The sequence below is a fragment of the Rhagoletis zephyria genome, unplaced genomic scaffold (assembly GCF_001687245.7).
Source record: "Rhagoletis zephyria isolate East Lansing unplaced genomic scaffold, Rhagoletis_zephyria_1.1 Rzeph_scaffold_00122, whole genome shotgun sequence".
NCBI classification, from domain to species: domain Eukaryota; kingdom Metazoa; phylum Arthropoda; class Insecta; order Diptera; family Tephritidae; genus Rhagoletis; species Rhagoletis zephyria.
Window position 1 is genome coordinate 1 of NW_016157206.1, and position 22,365 is coordinate 22,365.

General features: G+C 33.2%; 1 protein-coding gene across 14 annotated transcripts; it reads left to right on the forward strand.

The window, feature by feature from the left end:
• Window positions 1-8,781: 8,781 nt before the first annotated feature.
• Window positions 8,782-20,639, forward strand: LOC108379065 (uncharacterized). Of its 14 annotated transcripts, none has more exons than XR_001849454.1 (3): window positions 8,782-9,833; window positions 10,094-10,964; window positions 20,481-20,639. XR_001849454.1 is itself a non-coding variant. In XM_017635394.1 (2 exons), exons 1-2 carry the CDS (start codon window positions 11,291-11,293, stop codon window positions 20,508-20,510), a joined length of 183 nt encoding a protein of 60 aa, XP_017490883.1. In that variant the 5' UTR covers window positions 11,012-11,290; the 3' UTR covers window positions 20,511-20,639. The 14 variants fall into 14 exon arrangements, 2 of the variants coding, with proteins under 2 accessions (XP_017490883.1, XP_017490875.1); XR_001849460.1 differs by lacking the exon at window positions 8,782-9,833 and adding an exon at window positions 19,999-20,056 and having other exon boundaries at window positions 10,951-10,964; XR_001849457.1 differs by lacking the exon at window positions 8,782-9,833 and having other exon boundaries at window positions 10,950-10,978.
• The last annotated feature ends 1,726 nt before the right edge of the window (window positions 20,640-22,365 follow it).

Below are 22,365 nucleotides of genomic sequence, written 5' to 3' on the forward strand. Positions count from 1 at the left end.
ATGCAACTGTAACTGCATACCCAGCGCAATGACTATACCCCATTGCAAAGAATTGTCTACTGCGGCAAAAAATCGTTAGATTACCAGTATTCGACCCAAATTTAACTGTAATAAACGCCGAAACGATCGAAAAATATATTACCTATATTTTTTCTGAGTTACGCCCTTTTTGGAAAAATAAAGGAGATCATATTCTTGTCTAGTGGCCGAAATTATGAAAAAAAAAAAAAATCCTTTCAAAATGTAATTTTCATTTCGTGAAAGCATCATTTAGTTCCTTCAAACGATGTATTTCAATGTACATATCGTTGCCTTAATATAGAAAGGCCCTATCTGACATCGTCGCTGATTTACAAAAAGTCGTAACTAACTAAAAATCGAAAATTTACGTTTTAATTGATTATGATGCATTTGATCGAATTATGTGGCCTCACATCATTTTATGCAATAAAAGATTTTAGTTAGTTACGGCTTTGTGCATTTCAGCGACGATGTTAGATAGGGCCTTTCTATATTAAGGCAACGATATGTACCTTATGAAAATTTTGTACAAAATCCCTTAGGCGCCGAACGCCGCCGCCGCCGCCGCCGCCGCGACGATATGTTCGCAACTCAACGGCGGCTCGTCAGGAATGGCAAAAAACGGCGGCGGCGGCGGCGGCATGGCTCGGCGGCGTATACCTCTAGTACAGAGGTTCCCAAACTTTATTTACCGCGGCACCCTTGTTGTGCTAAAAAAAATTCGCGGTACCCCTACTCTTCAAATGTCTACCAAAACAAGAAAACACAATGCCAACTTTCTGCTCCTTTACCTTTAATGTGAGGACTGAAATTGTTTTGATGATTTCATTATTTATTTTAAGTTAATTGGGAGCTTTGAAAATTTTACCCTGAGATCATTTGACGCTGACTTCACAAAGAGGAGAAGGTTATCAATTCGTCGGAATATTTTTTTATTACTATTTATTTTTTCTTTATGTATGTTACCGCATAACTTTGGACCACGTTAATCGATTACTATAATTCTTTTTTTAGAGCAAAGGTGTTACCTCACAGGCAGTCCCATTCAAATTTGGTTTAAATCCGATTATTATTAATGTATGTAACAATTTTTCGTTGACCAAACATACTGGGGAACTATGCTTAAGAGCGAAATGAGCTGGTGAAGGTAATTTGAATAAAAATAAAAATTTTTTGATTTTCTGGCCGCCATGTTGAAGTTTGATCAAACCGGTGCGTTGTGTATGGAAAGTTTAAAGACTTTGCCCGCACCCCTAGTATACTCTAGCCAGTAGCGGCACCCCAGCCATACGCTTGCGGCAGCCACTTTGGGAAAGCCTGCTCTAGTACATACATACATACATACAGTGTGTGTCTGTAGTTACTTTTGTGCCGGCATTTTGACATCGCGACTAAATAACGCGCGCATTCACCCAGCGAATGATTCTATTTTTGTTATTTTTGCCGGCAAAAAGTGTCATTGGTTGAGGCAGCGTTTGCTTGCCGGCTGTTAGAGCTCACAGATGACAAATATTATAAAACAAGCAGAAAATTAAAAATATACACCAAATAATGAAAACAGAGAATGAACATTATTGTGAGTTGTTCAGAAAAATACAATAAACAAAAAAATTAATAAAAAAAAATAAAATTTAAAAATTACAAATGTTTCGATTAAACGTTTTAAATGAAAACACTTTTTTTTAATATACAGATTCTATTGATAAGAAACCATTAAAAAATTACTGAGAATAATAGCTAGATATTAAACAAATAAAGAAATGGGAAATCAAATAAAAATTTAAGTTAGTAAAAAATGGAATAGAGTATGCCTAAAAATAATTGCTTTTAAATGATTTACTATTTTGTATCTGAGATTCTATTTTCCAAAAAAAAAAAATTTGTTTTTCGCATGTTAAGTCACAATCGCACACATACATACCAACTTTTTCACATAAGTGCATTTTAATATATGTACATATGTACATATACATGTATTTCCTTTCCTCCTTCATTCGCCTTTGCTTAATTCTCCATTTACTTTTAGTTCCACGCCTTCACTTAATAGCTTAACTTCTTTATTTTTTTTTACTTTTTGCCTGCTGCTTTTTGCCTTTCCGATTATTTTGCCTTATTTTGTTGAGGTTTTCGTTTGCTTGCTATGGAGAGCAGCAGCGCTGGCGAATGACGACAATTTTCTTCGTGAATGCCTTAGCGCTGTGAATTATTAGAAAAGGTCAGTATTTACTTACTAAAATTTGTGAACATACATACATATGTAAGAATATGCCGTGTATTTTGCCGGTATCAAACAACACATATGTTTTGAAAAGTAAGCAAAAAGCTCACACTTCGACGCCTAACAAATAAATAAATAAATAAATAAAGTCATCAGTGCATGTGTGTGTGTGTATATATACGAGTATGCACACAATTTGTTGCCGGTTCGTACCCTTGCCGCCCTTTTTGTCACCCCCCTCTTATATGGATCTACCACGGTGGGTGTATTTCAATGTGGCTTCAGGTCAGGGGGGGNGGGGGGGGGGGGGGGGGGGGGCCTTGAGATACATACGCGTATTTAAGTACATATGCGTGTTTACGCGAAAAGGTGTTTGCTTTTGTTGTTAAGTAGTACGTGCGTTAAATAGTTTACATTTTATGGCACTAAATGGCAAACATATAAGCTAACTTGAATATACATATGTTTTAGCTTTGGGAATTTCCTTTCGTTAGTGTAGTGTGGTGAAAGTGATGAAAATAGAGATGAAGAACTTTTAAACTTGTGTGTTAAGGAAGACATGGTGAGTTTGAGCAAGTAAGTAAATACTACATATAAAATAAATGGCAATCGTTTCTGCCATTTAAAAATCGAAGATCGATTAATCGAGCCCTTCCGAGTCGATTTTTTAATTCCGATTTGATTCGTGAATCGATTTGAAAAATTCGAGATTCGACATTCGATTCTTCCACAACTGATGCATATTGATTTGATTTATAGGCTGATACAAAAAAAAAAAAAAATGGGGCTTGACACCTCCCACCTTCAATGAAATAACTCCATAAGTATATGAAATTATGGCTAATACTACAACAAAAACTCCAAAAATAGGAATTCCAAGCTTTATGGAAATTTTCATAAAAATGTTGCACTTAGCACGTATGCAGTTTTGCAGCTAATCTTTTCTTAAACGGGTAAATATAGAGTAAGCGAAAAAGAAAACTAAACAGTGTCGTATTGCAAAAATATCTACATATATACGTAAAGTCAGTTGTATTATACTCTTTTTAAAATAGTAGTTCGAAGTAAAACATATATTTTTTCTCATTTGTGATTAAACAAAAAAAAAATTTTAAAAATTGAGGCATTTCCTTAATGACGAATTTCCACTAAGCATTAAATGACAAAAATTTTAATGACAATATTGGGCATTGCATTCATAAAAATGGCCATTAGAGCGATTCAAAAAACATCGGAATGTGGCATTTTTGGTGAAATGGCAACTTTGCGAACAAAATTTTATGAACGACCTATCGCAACTCCGTATTGCAAATGTAAATTTAAGTAAAAAACGTTGTTTGACCAAATATATATGAATCGATCTTGGGAGATCGATTTATTTTTTGTCGATTTCTTCCAGCATCGATTATTTTTACTTCGATTCGAAACGATTCAAAAATCGATTTATTTCATTTCGACCTGGCATCTCTAGTGTAGACAGGGCATTATGCATTTAGTCCTTGTGGGTCCCCCAGCTTTCGTTTTCATTGAGTTTTGCCGATTTTTTCTGGACGTATTTGCAAAACGCGAAATCTTAAAAAGACCCGCGAGAAAAAGATCGATACTCACCGAAAAAATATTTTGCGAAAGATTCACGGGCATTTACTTACTGATAACAGGGAGTACCGCAGACGATTGAACGTTGAGTTGTATGAGCTTTACAACGACATGAATATATGCAGCGAATAAAAAAAGGCACCGACGCCCCAGCTTTGAAATTATTCAACTCGTAAACTGCTGGCGGGAGTAGAGGAAGAGTGAGGCCCCAATGCGATAAAAATACCAAATGGAGAAGGCGTCATATGGCAGAGAAGAGAAACGACTGGCATGCTTTGCTCAGCTCGGCCAAGATGGCTTAGAAGAAAAAGTAGTAATCATTATGCGATTTTACTGGAATGTTATATATGGTATTTTTTCTAACGGGTGATTTTTTTGAGGTTAGGATTTTCATGCATTAGTATTTGACAGATCACGTGGGATTTCAGACATGGTGTCAAAGAGAAAGATGCTCAGTATGCTTTGACATTTCATCATGAATAGACTTACTAACGAGCAACGCTTGCAAATCATTGAATTTTATTACCAAAATCAGTGTTCGGTTCGAAATGTGTTTCGCAAACCCAATTGCTGCGAACGGCGACGAATCGACATTTCACGGTCTTCAGCAACACTCTCAGAAACAGACGCAATATTCTCTTCTGTACGCACTGTACGCATTCGTGTGGTTGGTTTAATGTCCAATAAAGTAAACTGAGTGCGAAACTTGGTCACAATCGCATTAATTGTTTGCTCACTTGGTCGATTATGTAGACCATAAATCGGACGTAAAGCGAACCGAACACTGATTTTGGTAATAAAATTCAATGATTTGCAAGCGTTGCTCGTTAGTAAAATGATAAATTATATAGACTATCGAGCTTGTAACACATGCAGTGTTGCCGCTTTGGCTTTTTTAACGAAATTGGTATTTTTTTTTCGTTATTTATCATATTTGGTAATTTGGTAACTTATTTTTCAACTTGGTAACTTTTTCGATTCAGTCCTACTTGTAACATAGGTCAAAACAGGTTCTGGTTCCACATTAGGAAGTGGGCCGTAAGCGTTTCCTTTTACAGAACTACCAGGTAATCCTGAAAGTTTCGTAAGGCGAACAGTTCTTCAGCGTTCCTAGGTTACTATAATTGTGTGATCAGCAGCTGTGAGCAGTTTGTTGTACTGTACTATTATAGTCAGCCCTTAAATATTCACCTCTTTAAAAGGTGTTACACTAGAGAGCAATCAAGACTATTTTATTGGAATTAATCTAAATTTCGGGCTGACGGAGAGTTAGTCGGAGAAGACACCACCTCTCTCATTCAGCTTCGATGGAGTGAACTATATTTTGATAAAAATGTATACAATATATAAAATACAAAATAAAAACTATTTTCACTGACACTCACTGTATCATAAAGTGGTCCAAAATTGTATGCAAAAAAATAAGTTCGTATTTTTAATGCCGCCACCCCCCGGATTGTTCTATACCTACAAAAAATATACCCCTATTTTTTTATTTTGAAATAAAAAAAATTTAGGGAGTGCTCAAAGCGCTCAGAGTTTTCAATGTATTTTATATGGGGAAAAAACAACTTTTCGTAGAAATAGTGTAGAATTCTTGCAAATCAATATTTTTCGATCGGAAAACTTTGCTTACTTTCAGGAGATTCCCAGTAATAATATCCAATTGTTCCTTTAACCATTTTTTCATGCTAACTATATTTTATAGGTCCTAGAAAATGCAATGGGGGACCAATAAAAAATCTTTAATCATAAAAAATGGTTAAATAAACAATTTACTATTTACTTTTTACTATTTTACTTTACTATTTACTGTCAGTCCAGTAAAACTTTCCAAACGTACACATCGCTGTAGAGAGAAATTCATCTATAGTTTATTGATTAGTGGTCCACGCTCAGGATAACCTGCCTGTAAATAATATCCCACTTCTGATTTTTAAAAAACGTATAAAGATATTTACAGGTTCGGTTTTATTCCCAAACAGCATCCCCTCCGTTGCTTATGTCAAACCCTTCTCTGACTAAACTCGGCCTTCTGCACGCTGATGTATCACTTTGAAACTTGACGCTGATGAACCACCACCACCATTGATGTTTTGACATACAATAACACTGTCTTAAAAGTTCAATTTCCATCGAATTTCTTCAGTTTCTATTCCAAATTAGAATGGCCTCGGAGTCTTAGAAAACTTCTGTCAGAGCCAGATCCGAAAAGATCCACTCTGAGCATAGAATAAAGCAAATAACTCTTTAACAAATGCAAACATTAAACATAAACCTCATATTTGAGTTTTTTGTATTTATCACCGCATCGAAAATTTCGCCTCCCCTACGGCTCTGTTTTCCTTTTGCGCTGCCTGTGCCAAATGTGTTAGCAATATCCTAGTAACATGTTCTCTCTAAACTCTATACCAAAGAACACTTTCCTTTTTGCTCGGCACTACAAACTAAATGACTAACTAAGCGCATTGATAAATAAACAACTGGTAAAATAAAACGAAGAATAAAAGGGCACCGCAGAGAAGCCGCCGATGAACGACAACCGCAGCTTCACATAAGTATCTATGTATGTGCATATATGCAGACCCAACGACGCATTTTAATTATGGGACAAAAATAAAATTGCCTCGGCTGCACGAAGTGCGAATGCTACAGATCTCGTTGCAACGAGCAACAGCAATACATACTTTGTAGCAGCAGAAAAAGTGCGTTCAAGCGTTGAAATGAAGTGGAAGTGCGACCAGAGTTCGCTGACAAAAAAAAAATTAGGGAGATACATAGTTGGTGGGGTTGGCGGTTTGGGGGTTGACAAGGGAGCACAGGCGGGGCAGTAGTTTGTAGATGAGCAAAAATACAGAAAAATGTGCAGCAAGATGCAGGAGGCATAGTATATGCATATGTATGTATATGCAAATGCACGCACATACACACAAGCATGATGCAGATGCAAGCACAAAATGCATATATGCATGTATGTATGTAAATAAAAGCATATGTGAAGGTATATGCATATGTACATATCAAAGCACACTGTATATGTATATAAGCATGTATGAATATATTAAATATTTATCTACCTACATATATATATATATATATATAATTCCCTCTCTATTGCCACACTGTTGTGCCTTTACCATTTGCGCTGCCGGCAGCCTACCTGTATAACACGATAGTGGCTCTCCTCCAATCGTGCTACCAACACAATCATATGTATGTACATACATATGTTTGGGAGTTCTGCTCCACTCTTCGCTGCAACAGCTTCTCTCAGCTCAAATTGAATATGTATTTTATTTTATTTGTGTGCCTTTTCATGCATGTGTGTGTGCATTATGTGGGTGTTGGTGGAGTTTTACTTACGCCCGCATACTTAACAGACTTTTTTCACGACCAAAGGCAAAAGATAACTAAAGACAAATAATTGAATATAACTTATTTTTCGTCAAAGCTTCTAAATTATGAATTGGTTATAAATTCCGCTCAAACTTAAGCTAATGCTTAGCTTAGTATGACTGTGAGTCGCTCTAATGCTCCCGCCAAATCTCTTCACTCCATCGAATTGAATATTAATAGAAAGGGCTGGTGTAACGTTACAGTATTCAAAATTGGCAATATTTCAATGAAATTTTCGGGAACTTGGAAATGGTTAATTCGGTCTATTAAGAGCCTAAAGAAAACATATATGTACATATTAACAAAAACCAAGATATTGAAGTTAATTAAAATTTTAAAATTATTAAAGTTAACCACCTAACTGCCAAAATAACTTGGAAATGGTTAATTCGGTCTATTAAGAGCCTAAAGAAAACATGTATGTACATATTAACAAAAACCAAGATATTGAAGTTAATTAAAATTTTAAAATTATTAAAGTTAACCACCTAACTGCCAAAATAACGTAAGCAACATTTTTTCAAAATTTTATTTTTAATGCATAAATGCATCTAGGATGCTCTATAAATATTTCTGCATCAAAAGGAAATTTTGGAAAAAAATTTTACTTACATTATTTTGACGGTTGTGGCTAGTTATGGCAGATTTTTTTCTTTCAGTCAATGAAAGAAATTATCCAAATACGCCGGCATATTTATTTAAAAGAAAAAGTATCAGAAAGACAAATATTTATTTACGTCTCCTAAGATGATCATTTATGGCAGGTTAAAATTGACCGAAATTGTATATCATTTGGTAGCAATTTACTTGCTTGCAGTGTAATAGCAATAATATCACTGACACAGTAGACCTGCAAAACTTGCGATGGCACTATCAATAGTATCGATAGTTTAAATTTGTGACCACCATCGATGAATGGTGTTCACTATCGCGATACTATCGGAAATCTTTTATCATAACTTTTATATAGCTATTTTTCTTTTGTTTATTTAACGTTTATTAATTTTTCATAAAAGTTTAGCTCATTATATAACAAACACCGTATAAATCCACATTTCAAGTTTCAGCTAAATTTTCAGCATTTATTATTCAGAGTTTCCAGATTTTTTTTTTGAGTATGCAGCTTAATAGTCCACTAAACTATTATTTATTTATTTATTTTGTTATTTTTTTATAACCTTACTTCGTTCACGCTTTAACCAAAACCATATAAGTCAAACTTTATACAGAGCTTAGAAAAATTAACAAATTTGCATTAAATTCATATTATTTTTTGCTGACGGTTTTTGTGGGTTTATTTTTCATATAACAAGTGAAATTTATAAAAACTGACATCGATTTTTTTAATTGTCTTTGAAAACGGACGCATTTTCTTCCATAACAAATTCATGCTTGTATGAAAAAAAGTGCAAAAATCCGTAAAAAAAAAAATTATTAAACATCAACGCGATTTTGCATCCGCTTAGAACTTTCTTTAAAATTTAATGGGCTACAAAACTGCATATTCAAAAAATTTCTAAAATACTAGATTAAAAAGGCCAAATCTTTAATGAAAATTTGTTTAGTTTTGCAGCTCTTCAAACTTTTTTAAAATATCTAAATACTTCGAGGAAGGAAAATGAAAATCTTACCAATTATAAACTAAACTTTTAAGCCACACAGCTTGGGAATTACAATACAAAGTAAAAAATTATAAACAAACAAAAAAATTCTAACAGCGGTCGTTGCTCGACAGGCAATTGGGAAACCACTGTCCAATAAAAAAAAGCATCTGCAGTTGGTAGCCGCTTCAGTTTGCGTAAGAGCATTGAGACGCACACCACAATTGGAGGAAAAGCACGATGAAGATTCAATTGTCAAATTTGCTGAAACAATAGGTTATAAATTTTTCTTAAAGCGTGCTATAGTTATTTTAGAACAAAAAATTAACTTAAAGCTTAACAACCAGCTGAAGCCGAAGTGCTTAGAATACTTATGAAAGTATAACAGATTCATCGTAGGAGTCGTCCGAAGTTTCTTTGGTATCCGTGAAATGTAATAGAGAAATTCTTGAAATTTTAATCAGACTAGAAAAATATTCTTAAGGAGTCAACTACTGGACTTTTTCCGGACAAGAGTGGCTCAGATTTGATGGATAATAAACTATTTACATATTCATACAGTGTTACTCTCCTTCGAAATGTATAGGCTCTTTAAAGACTATAAGGAATCTGAATATAAATAGTATATGAAATATTAGCTGCTCTTTTTTTAATTTTTTCCAGAATAGTCGGGTAGTTGTTCTAGCAACTGCATACAAATTCCCCAGCGAGTTTTGGAGAATGACGCTGGGGTTACGGTCCTTGGCAGGTATATGTATCTGGGCCGTTCCGACTACGTAGACCCAACTGTCGTGTGAGCGTGTTGGGTAATTAGCCTCGCTTTCCTAGACCTTCCAGTCAAATTCTAGTCGAGTCATCTTCTGGACCATTCGTTGTAGTTTTTCTCCACTGTTTAACGAGAAGAATATGCTTAAGGCCACGAGTGGAGAAAAAAAGAGAGTAAGAGAGAGAGTGAGGGTTTAAAAAATTAGCGCTCATTGCAGCCATTGCATTTCCTTAAGGTCGGTGTTATGCAGAAAAATTTTGTTTGCCAAATTAAATGGCGGCTGCTTANGCTATTGCCAACACGAAATGAGAATTTCAGATGTACATAACGCGCAAAATCTAAAATTTTTGTATATGACAACACCGAATTTGCTGCAGTTTGACCAAACAAAATTAGTTTGCTGTGAGAGTCGCCAAACTCGCTCTCTCCGAGTTTGCTGCAACAACAATTGCACGCAGTTTGCCAAACAAAATTTCTGCATAACACCGACCTAAGCAGCACGGGTGAAAGAGTGCGTTTCAGAGCCAGAGGTGTACATATATTCTGATTCGTGGGTATGTAAAGGTGAGAGTGCGAGAGCGTCAGGTCAGTGTATGGCCATTGGGGATTACTGGGAAAGATTGCGCGCGCACATGCATGCCGACACGAAAGGCGGAGCAAGGGGGTCACGAGTGCATACCCATACACAAACAAATTAAATTTTTTTAATTTTTCTGGGCGAGCACTTTTTACTTGCGCGCGCTGACTGTTTTGTGTATCTTTTTTACCAACACGCAAGCACATTTTTCAAGCGAGCAGCAAGCGCCAATAAGTGTGAGTGCATTCGGGCGCTGGCAGGGAGCGCGCGCACTCTCAAGTATGGCATGGATATGTACAACTTGTTAATGCCAGTTGCAAGATACACACAGCGCTTGTAAGCGCATGTGTGAATATTTGTGTTTGGTGTGGCAGCAAAGTGCATTTGTATTAATACATACATATATGCAAGCGCTTGCTTATGTAGTGCGCCTCAAAACATGCATATCTTTATATTGCGCCGGAGAGCGTTTGGGAGCAATCCCACTTTTTGTGAATGTACGTATGCGTGAATTTTTTAGCTTCGATTGTACGAAGCTTACAAAATAAATTTCGTTTTGTTCGTGGACGATTGCTCCCGTCTTGCATTCCCGGTGCTTCGGCGTGCCCCCCTTCCCAATCAACGCTTTGCTCACCAAAATGAGCCCGCTGCGCTTGTTGTTGCATGCATATGTTTGTGTAGTGATACTTTTTTTTGCTTAGCCATTGCCTGCTCGCCTGCCTGCCTGTGTTTTTCGATTTTTGCCGCGCTCGTTCAGCTTCAGTACGTCGTTCACATTTAATCCGTTCGGTAGGGCTGACACGGTTCTCGTCATAGTCACTGGCTACTGTGTTTTAATTTGCTTTCTTTTTTGAATTTTTTATCTTTACTTTTAGCCAGTTTTTGCATTTGTGCTTGCCGTTTTGTATCTTTGCATCTGCTGCTTGTTTTATTTAGGGAATTCTATGACGCGTTTTCGCGCAATCGGTGCGCTTTGCGTTTTTTATTCGATATTCTGTGCGCGTTTGGTGTGTGTATTTTGTTGGCGTTGGGGGCGCGCAGAATCGTCGACTTGCCGAATAGTTAATGCCACTACCACCAGCTGACGCGCAGTGAACACATCAAAGCGAGCGCCGATGCTGCGGCTGTTACTTGTGGGGCGAGGGAAGGCGGCTCGTACATTATTGCGTCCCGCAATTTCTGCCGCTTTAATGAAGCGGAGCGGTCAAGCGCCCAAGAATTTGGTTGGTGGCCGGTTGGTGGGTGGCAGCACAGCGACCAAAGAGCATGTAAAAAACGAACCAAATATGCAAACCGAGTTCGCAATAAAAAAAAATCACTGTTCTTCGGGTTGGTTGACGTTTCGATTTGGGGGCGCTGAAATTAAAAGTTCATCTGTTTTTTTTTTTTTTTTGTTTTATCAAGTGGCCAGCCCCTGGGTTCTGTTATTGGCACTTACGGCACGCGCATGATTTTTTGTGTTTTTTTGGCCGGCGAGATATTGTTGTAAGAGTAAATAACTGAACGCTCAGCGCTGATACGCGTGCTGAAAATGAACACTTGCTGTGATTTTTTCTTTGTCGCACAGCCGAAGAAAATACGCCGTGAAATTAAAACTTCGGTCCAACAAAGTTTTTACTTCGATGCAAGCGGAATGCTAAGCGCGCTTAATGAAATGGAAGCGGGCAAGCGGTCTCCCGCTTCTCAGTTCATACCGCGGCCCTTGGAACTCACGAACTTATAACTTCTACCTGCACAGCCTTTGTTGCCACTTCCCTCGACCGCCTCATAAATTTACGCTCGTCACCCCTGCGCCAAACGCTCCATTCAATTGCGCTCACACATACTACTTGTTCAAAAAAAAAAAAAAATACATTGTCAATTCAGCGCTCTATCAACAAAAGCAACCATATGTGCTTGTTAGCAAAAAAAAAACACGAAACTTCTCTTGTATCTGCGCCAGCGACTCCGCTTATCTTTTTGTGTCTCGACCGTCTCCAACCGCCACTGGAGCACCGAGACTTTTTGCGCTCCTCCCTGCCACCGTATTCATTTTGTATGGACGCGCTCAACCCCACCACGCTCCCCACTTACTCACGCGCGCTCTCTCGCCACACTCACAAAATCAACTCCAAAGAGTGCCAGAATTTTCGGGCGCTGCCGGTGCGTTCCACAGCCGCTATACAAAGCAAAACTCAACGCTTTTTCTCCCCCTACTGCACTTGCGCCGCACCACATGAACCTCCACATTGTACCTACTTATGTATCATCATCAATGTTGCCTTTGTGGTATTGCTCTTGTTCGTGTTGTTTTCGTTGGCATCGCCAGGTTTGTTCGTAGCTGCCGTTCTCGTCGTCGTCGTCGTTGTGGTCGTCATCATCGCCAACATCGTAGCAGCGGTAGTGGTAGTCACCATAGTCATCGCCATCGCCATCGTCATCGTCGTCGTTGTCGTCGTCGTCGTCGTTTTCGTTGTCGTCGTCACGTTGGTTTCTGTCTTTTTGTTGCTCACAAGTTTTTTGTACTTCTGTTGCCTTCACGCTTGCCGACTTGCCGCGCGCTGTGCCGGCCGTATGAGTACTTTTTGCTGCTACTTTTTCGTGTATGCGAATAACTTTAGGTTTTTCTTTTTTTATCGCAGTCGTCGTTTTTTTTCTTGGTTTGTTCCCCAATTGTATTTGTGCCATTGTTGCTTTGTATGTTGTATACCCGCTGCCATCGCCACTTGTAAGTACATATAAGTTTTGGTGTTGCGTTTGCGCCAACCGCGCGGCAGCTGGCATAGCCGTCCAATTTCTGTTTGCCGGCGAGCCGTTCGCTGGTCGTCGACGTTGTGGCCGCCGTAGTCGTTGCGGGTTCTTGAGTGTATGCAAAAGATTTTTGCACATATTCATCTTTTTGGCCGTTTTCGGTGCGTTTCGTTGGGCGCGCTTCTTCGCGCAAAAATTTTTATATTTTCCATCTCTCAAGAAAAGATACACTACAAAAGCATACACAAGAAAATTTTTTTCTTTCCTTCACGACTCAACATTTTTTGCTTGTTTCTTTGACTTTGCCAAAAAACCACGAAAAATTGTTGACGAAAACGATGACGACGATGGTGGTACCTAGTGTAGATAGTAGTTGTTGGTATTGGCGTTGTTTCGGCACGATTGTTCCTTGGCGGGTTTCTTTGCGTTGCTCGCGTACCGCCAGTATCTCGACTTTTGTACTGACTTTTGGTTTGCTCTGGAGAAAAATGCGAGACAATTTTCGGTGAACTTAGAAAATTTTGATTTTGTGTTTGGCGGAAAAAATATAAACAAAAAAAAATAAGAAAACCGAAAACCGAAAACCAAAATATGCAGCCGAAAGAAAGTGTGGAAGTGAAGTGATGAGAAATTGAAAACAAATCTACATACTACATAAGTACTGATGATGTGTCTGTGACAGTGGAAGAAGGATTAGAATGGAAATCAAATACACTGATAACAAATTGACAAATTGACCAAGAAAATTGTCACTTCTTGAAATTTTGAAAAAAAAAAAATATAAAAAAAAAAATTTATATGAACTAAATAATTAATACAACACAGAAACTAATCTGAAATATAAAAAAAATATAAATAATTGTCATATAAATTTATAACATTTTTATTTAAACATATGTATGCTTGCAGTAAATAATATAATCATACAAATTGTCAGATTACATATGAATCTATGTAAATAAAACAGCAGACAAATAAGGAAATGATTGTTTTTAATGCAAAAAAAAGTATATACTAAAAAATGTAGCTTAGTGGGTAGATAGCTTGCTTTTCACGATATGATATGGATTCTGATGAGGTTTCATGATCTGATATAGTAGCCCTTGTCAATTATTGTTGTTTTTCTATAACAAAATATTCATAAAAGTGACATTAGAGAAAAACTTGCTAAAAATAAATTGTTTGATACCTGCATTTACTTATAATAATAATTTTTAAAAATTGTATTACAATTAAATAAAAAGTTGTAAAAAATGTGAAATGGAAATTTATAAACAACAACAACTAAAGATTTAAAGTTTTTTAAATGTCTGCAAAATAAAAGTTTTTCAGTAAAGTAAATTAAACTGGTCAAAAATTTAAAATAATGTACTAAAATTTTATTGTAATTAATCAAAAATTAAAACAAATAATAGAAGATATAAAGTGTTATAAATATTTGTAAAGTTAAATTTTTTCATTAAAGTAAATAAAACTGGTCCTAACTATGCAAAACAAATTTATGTACAGCTTTTTTTGGGGATATTTTTTCTATTCTTTTAATAAACTTTGAAGAATTTGAACGAAGCATTTGATTCAAACAACTAAATTTAACAAGCAACAATAATAAAAATTTATAAAACTCATAAATAAGAGAATTCTTAACTCATACGCATAAATTAGAATTATGAAAATTTAAAAATTTAAAAATTCAAGCTTGGAAATTATCAAAAAATTGTTTGGAAATGATTCAAAAAATAGCGAAAAAATTATTAAAAAATTATTTTTATAACAGAAAAGGCTATATCTAGGAGAACAGAGGCCTAAAACATTAAAATAAATGAAAATTGGTAATAACGTAAACAGCTTTCACATAAAAATAAAAAAAAATATCAAGTTAAAATAAAAAAACTAATAAATAAAAACTTATCACTGTGTGTTAAAAATTCTTTTTAATGCAAATATACATATACAATAATATATAGGAAAATTTGGGAATTATTTAAAATTTTAAATTTATCTTATATTTAAACTTTTCAATAAAAAAAAATATTGTGCAAAAACTGTTTAAATAAATTTTTTTGTTTGTTGTGAATATAAAAATATCTGATCTTTCTGGACTAAATTTCAAGAAATGATTACTTCTTCCTTCAAAACATGTAAAGACAAATCGGTTTTGAGCTTGAAAAGAAGAGAAACTACGCCCCAAAATTGTGCTTCCAAGAGAATTGCGAACGAAATCGCTAAAAGTTAAGGACGAAAATATTTGGGATAACTTTAAACGCCTAAAAATATATTTAGGTGGCAAGGTATCATAAAAATCATATAAATTTTCACACAGCTAATAAACAGTTGATAGTGGTTCCAAGTCTTCTAAATATTAATTTGACCGTTAAAAGCTTTAAATATATTTAAGACAATATGACAGCTCTTGAACCACCCAAATGCTTCTAAAAAATTTATTTAACAAAATTAGGCAATACATTATCGAAAAGTTTCATTTTACTGTAGATTAAAAATTAATTTTTCAAGAATTAAAAAAAATAACTTTATAAAAATCAATGGTAAAGAAAATATATAAAATTGCATTTTATTTAAATAAAATATAACGCGAACAAAATTTTCACAGCAATAAAACAATAGAATTTACATAAAACATTTGCTCCAATAAAAAATTTGCGCCTCAAAAAATTGTATTCACCAGTTTTTGTTTCTTTTTTGAAAATTTTCATTCTATTGCATATGCGTTGTGCAATAAAAATTTACTAAAGTTCGGTTTCTGAAAAATAGCAAAAAAATTGTACTTAAAATATAATATGGAACAAATTTACAAAAATTTAAGGAAAATCTTTTACATACTCCTAAAATTTACTAGAATTTAGACATTTAAAAGTTGTTGGGTATTTTTCAACATTTATAATTTTTATTTTAATATATTTCACAAAAAATTTCAAATATAAAAAATTAAAATTTTATCTAATTCAAGCACTTAAGTTATTAATTTATTATTCGTATTTAAATATGTAGATGCGATAAAATCGCCTTTCTAAATATTTTTATTTTCTTGGCTTACAAAAGGTTAGATAAATCGTAGTTTTTAGTTTCAGAAAATTTCGAATGTAAAAAATAAAATATTTTACCTAATTTAAGTAAAATTACATCTCTAATAGCTGGTTTCCTCAGCAATTTAAATGGAGAAAGATTTTTTATTTTCTGTACATTTTCATACAAAATTAAAAAATTTATAATCATTCCAATTCTGAAAAGGGTTTCATGAAACTGGCTGTAAGAAAATTTGTTTAATTTTGGTTTAAAAGAATTTGAAAAATTTTAGAATCTTGTTTTTGAAAAATTTTGTGAAGCATTTTTTCAAAACAGAAATCGAGCATTTTTGGTTTTATGTTTGATAACATTGTACGCCTAAAAATAGTAACAAATCGTTTTGATTGAGAAATATAGAAATAACGCACAATTTAGAAAGTCTCAGTTGTCACCATGTATTTTAGCGTATTTTGTTTTTCGCCATTCCCAGAAAAAAAATCAAATACTCAAACTAGAATAACAAATTTGTTGGTATAAAAAAAAAAAACACTAAATACAACGAAATATTAAATAAATTTATACTTATTCGAAGAAGTTCGAAAAAAGGTAAAAAAACCACCAAAAATAAGTAAAAACCACATTCAACACTTCAACAACAATATACAAAAAAACGTGAACCTTAAACTACTAAAAAACTAATAAATCCCATAAAATAAAATAAACGAAGCTACAACTCAATACTAAAAACAAAAAAAAAAAACAAAAAAATCTAATACTAATTTCCCTAATCAAACCTAACGCAATGTTTTCAATTTCTCGCGCAATCTTCCACACTTTCGTTGCCGGCAAAATGTTCGCGTTCGCGTCGCTTACGAGTACCTCCACAATAGAGTACAATAGGTTGCCCATTTTGCGTTTGCAATAGAGAAACAAACTGGAACTAAATTCTAATGGCGGCGGCGGCGGCAACAACAAAAGATTCACTCCCATAATGGTGGAGATGGTCGTAGGGGTGGTGCAGGTGTTGCTGCACTTTTGTACTGGTGGCTCGCGCGTGATTAGAGCTTAGAATTCACACTCATTTTGTGTGCTTTTGTTCTTTGGTGTTGTATGTATGTATGTATATGCAAAGAGTGAAAAGTGCATAAACATGCGTATGTGTGTATGTATGTATGTATGTATGTATGTATGTATGCGTGCTTGGCTCTGTGAATGAACGGAAGTTAATATTCGGAATACATGGATTTTTGCCAAAAAGACAAATGAAGACGAATGCGAAATGCTTAGAAAATGAAAATGAAATACGAACATATCTATGTACACATTCATATGAATGTGGTGCAAAGTGCAGTGTTTAGAAGATGCATGGAATGAAAGATACTAACAAAAACTACATAGTCATATGCAAAATGTGTAACTAATAAATATACATACATACATAGGTATACATGTATGTATGAGTGCACCTATCACTGCGGTTTTCTTCGTTTTGGTTCGTGCGAATTTGATACAATAGTTTATTGATTGTAGGCGTGTGTGAGAAAAAAAAAATGATTTGTAAATATTTTTATAGACGTATGGATTCTGACTCAAAAGAATAGGAGAAATATTTTAACACTAAAGCAAAAGCGAAATTCGGCTTTCTTCATTTCTGGTGGACACCAAAGTTATCGTTTTTTTCTCCAAAAAGCAAGTGCAACATTTTGCACAATGTATTTTATGAAAAAATTAAATGCTCACTTATATACATACATATGTATATTTATCTACATACGTACATATACATACATACATATGTACAAAATTTTTTCGTATTAAAAATAATTTTATTTTCTCCTGATACTTAATTTAAACTTATAAGTCCTGAGATTTTGTTTTAAAAAGAAAAGTTTCTTACTTTTAAAATATGTAGTTTTAATTTTTTATTAAAAAATAATTTTTTTTTCTCCTGATAGGTTATTTAAACTTATAAGTCCTGAGATTTTATTTTAAAAAGAAAAGTTTCTAACTTTTGAAATAGTTTTCAAAGAAAAGTGAGTTTTATGCAAAAAAATATTAAATCTATAAAATTTAAATATCAAAATATTTTCTTTTTAATTAAATTCCCACATGATTTTAAAATAAAATATTTCAAATAGTTTTTTATTTATTTATTTTTTTAGTTTTCTTTTTTATTTCTTTATTCTCTTTTAATTATTTTTTTCTCAAGCGTTTTATACAATGAAATTATATCTTATATGCACATATTCCAATTTTTGAAAACTAAATATAATAAAAGTAATATATATAAATAATAATATAATAAAAATTATTTGTAAGAAAAAAAATATAATTATCTCTAAAATTTTTTTCAGAATTGTTTAATTTAAAATTTTCAAAGCTTAATATAATAAAAATTATGACGATAAAACATAATAAAAAATAAAAATAATCATTTAAAAATTTCTCTTTTAAACATTAGATCATTTTAATTTTCAGTATTGTTTTCTTTTCTCCATTGCTTTAACAATAAAATGTATCATTTGTTTAAAAATTGGGATATATCAAATTTTGTAAATTTTTCTATGGAAAACGAATTTGCACTTAAAATATTTTTTTTATTTTCTACATTTTAAATAATTTTTTGTTTTGTATATAAATTTAAGGTTACAATCACGAAATTAAAAAAAATAAAACTTTTCTTTATTGCAATAAAAGTTTTGTTTTATTTATTTTTGAAATTTTGTAGAAACGAATAACAACAACAAAAATTTCTAGTGTGAAAAATATTTATCTATAAAAAAATTTTGCGAATTAGACAATTGAAACAATGTTATATGCATGTATTTAGTCAATAAGTCTTTAACGATGTTTAACAGGAGATTAGTGTTAACCAGAGATAGAGTTGATAACATCAAAAGAGTCTAAAATTAGTCATTATAAGTGAAGTACTCATATTAGACTCATATATTCTGAGCACTCAGAAAATTGCTTAAAGCGTAGTAGTTTATCTTATTTAATTTTTCAATAAAGTAAAGTTGTTTGTTCTGAAACTTTTAAAAGAAATTCTGAAATTTACTTGCTTTGAATAATAAATAAAACTTTATAGAAATTTTAATTAGTTTCAATAACAACAGTAAATAAATAAGGATTTTATTCCAATCCCACAATATCTGCTTATTTTTTAAACCCAGGATGAAAAAAATTCTAGTTTTAGGAAAAATTTTACAAACCTCCTAAAAAATGCATCTCCTACTCGTATCTCTTCGATACTTGCTTTTATTTTTTCCGCTTTTCTTGTACCATTCCACGCCACAACATTGATAAATGGTATGTATCATCGCACATCAGACAGCTAGCTAAGCCGTAGCTTATACCCCTGCAGCGGCACTTTGAACTTGAAAATTTAGTTGATTTTGTGTTTTCATTTCTTTGTTTGGCAATCAAGCGCGTGCTTGTTTACTTTTATCTATGTCAGTGAAAATCCCCTACTAACTTCTGCTCCATACATGCATTTGTACGCTACTAACATTCTGTTGAAGCTAGAGTTTTATTGGGCTTGCCCACACTTGTGCTTCTAAACACATAAATTAAACTAAGCCATCACATTGCCACCACGCCAGCCACCTAAACCAGCATTGAACGCAGTTTTCCCGAATTTGTTGCGTTCCTTATCGCGTTAAATCGCCGGGAGTGTAGACGTTTGGCACTTCCGCTATGTTTTTTTTCTGCCTTTCCTTTAAATGTTATTGTATGTGTGTGTGCCTGCGAAATGTTATGAAATATTGCTCTACTTGGAATTTGACTATGAAGCAAGTTTCGAGCAATTTTTACATCGTCTGGGTGCATTGAACTCGAAAATGTGCACCGCGCAGCAAATTACACTTTTCTGCTTTAATTTATTAATATTTAATACATATAATAAAATTTTATTAACAATTTTCATATGACTTATGTTTTTGTATTGAATAAGAATTACTATGCAAACAATTTGCACTGTTTTGAAAACATCCTGAGCTTTTTTTGAAAATGAAATTTTCATGTTAACAAAACAAAAGTTAAACTGTTTACTTTTTTTTTCTTTTTTATTAAGAACTTAAATTTGACGTGGCCGTGTACAAAGAATTTAAAATTATGCTGAGAAGAAAAATGTAGTTATATAAATCTTGAGCAGAAGCTCAAAAAATTATGCACCAGAAAAACTCAAAGTCTTTAAAAAACGATAATCACTTCTTTAGTTCTGGCAGTCCCTTTATCTACATAGATTACAAAACAATAAGCTAAAGTGAAATTATAAAAAAATTTTAAAGGGATCTTCCAACACTTTCTAGAGATTTAAACAAGAATCTACTTTTCTAGATGTGTATGAAATTTTAACTAGAAAGTTATTTGCATAGCAATTCAAATTTATACTTTGATTTCGTTAAGATTATTATGATTTGTTTTTTGAATTCCATTATTTTTGATTGAGCGTTTTTTTTTTGTGTGGATAGATCCTTCATTAGATCTAATCCATTGAAAATATTTGTCTTATCATACTAATCTCTTTTATATGTTTTCTCTCTCATTATCCAGGTGCTTTTTGACTGTTTGGAACCTTTTTAATAATTACGTTGAAACGTTGTTGATTCTTATTAAATATTGTTTTGTTGAATCTGAGGACGAACAAAAACAAAAACAAATCCCAATCAAAGTCAAGGAAACCAACATATGGAAAGGCAACTCTAGGACAAACAAACAAAAACAAAAGAAAAACAACAAATCGCGAAAACAACAAAAAAAAAGGAACTTATGTGCAATCGTTTTGTTTTTGTAATAACTTAATTAATTAACTAAATAATTTGTAAATAACAATAATTTAAGTTAGTTTTTGTTTAATTTGTTTTCGTATAAATGCGTTAAAACTAACGAGGAAAAACCAAAAACCAAAACAAAAAACGGTAAATCAAAAAATAAAAATTTTTACATAAAAGAGAACGCTCAGTTTCATTACATTAAGTTACAAATACAACAAAAAAGTGATTTTCTGTTAGTTTCTCAAAATTTAACAAACAAAATTTACAACAAAATTTGGATTACAACTACAACAACAACTACAACAACTGCAACCACAACAACAACAACCCCAAAACTAATAGTAATAATAACAACCGCTAAATAATAAAAGTTAAATAATAAAAACAAAAACGCAGCAGCATAATAAAAGAAATTACAACACAACTACAACAAAAACACAACTACCGCAACTACAAAAATAAACAACTAACTACAGCTACAAACCGCAACAGCCAATAAGCAAAGTGTAACAGAAAAACGCAACTACAACTACAACAGAAACAATAAAATAACAACAGTAACAATAATAAAAGAAACCACAACAACAACCTACAACAATTAAAATAATAATATTAAACAAACAAAAAATCTAATAAACCCGCAAGTAATAAACCGAATTACAACAAATCAGCAACTAAGCAATAAACCAAGCAACCCCCCAAAAAACAACAACAACAACAACAATAAGCGTAATAACCAACAAAAAAGCAACAGAAACAAAAAATAGTAACAAACCCACGAAAAGTTGATTCGGAAAACAAATCAAACAAAATTCAAGCAGTAAATATCAACTACAACAACAATAGCAGTAAAAGTAACTACAACAACAATAGCAAGAGTAACAACAACCGCAACCGAAATATAAAACCGCAATAGTTAATAGTAACCATACAAGTAATGCAATAAAACCAACAACCACAAAATTTAAAATAGAACCCACTAAACTAATTGAATTTAAAAATAATACAGAAAACAAATAATAATATCAGCAAGCAGATACCGTTAAACCGTGAAATAGCATACAAATCAAGCGAACCCAAAACTTGAACAACAACAGCAACAAAAAAAATAGTCTCAAAATTTGCAAACTACAAAAACAAATAAGGAAATAATTAGCAACAACAGTAGGAAAAAACCAAAACAACAGAAGCAGCAGCAACAGCAACAAAAACAAACCGGTTAACCAGAAAATCAAATCAATAAAACAAAAATAAAAAAATAAACAGGAAAACAGAAAATCGAAATAGCCAAAATTTGTTAAATTTTTAAAACAAAATTTCCATTCTGGACGTAAATTGTGAAAATTAGAACCTTTTAACGAAAGACTTTTAGTTCCGGTAATTTTTCGTGTTTAAATTTTGTTCCGAACTGTTCTGAACACGAGTGTCAAAAAAGCCAAAACCAACAACAACAAAAACTGCATATGTGAAGAACAACAAAAAGCTTAAATCAAGCACACGAAGCTTGGAAATGCCTAAAAGAGAATGAAAATAACAACGTGTTGGCCAAAAATATTCTTCCAAGTGTAGAAAACAAACAAAAAAAGTGCGCGTAAACGAAAAACATAAACTTTCGAACGGATTTGCGTTAGAAACGCGTGAAAAAAAACATTTTTTAAAAATCT

Coding starts and splice junctions, on each gene's coding strand:
- LOC108379065 (XM_017635386.1), top strand. CDS start 12,416: ATGTATCATCATCAATGTTGCCTTTGTGGTATTGCTCTTGTTCGTGTT. Junction 12,758..20,480: donor TTTTGCTGCTACTTTTTCGT/GTATGCGAATAA, acceptor CTCATTATCCAG/GTGCTTTTTGACTGTTTGGA.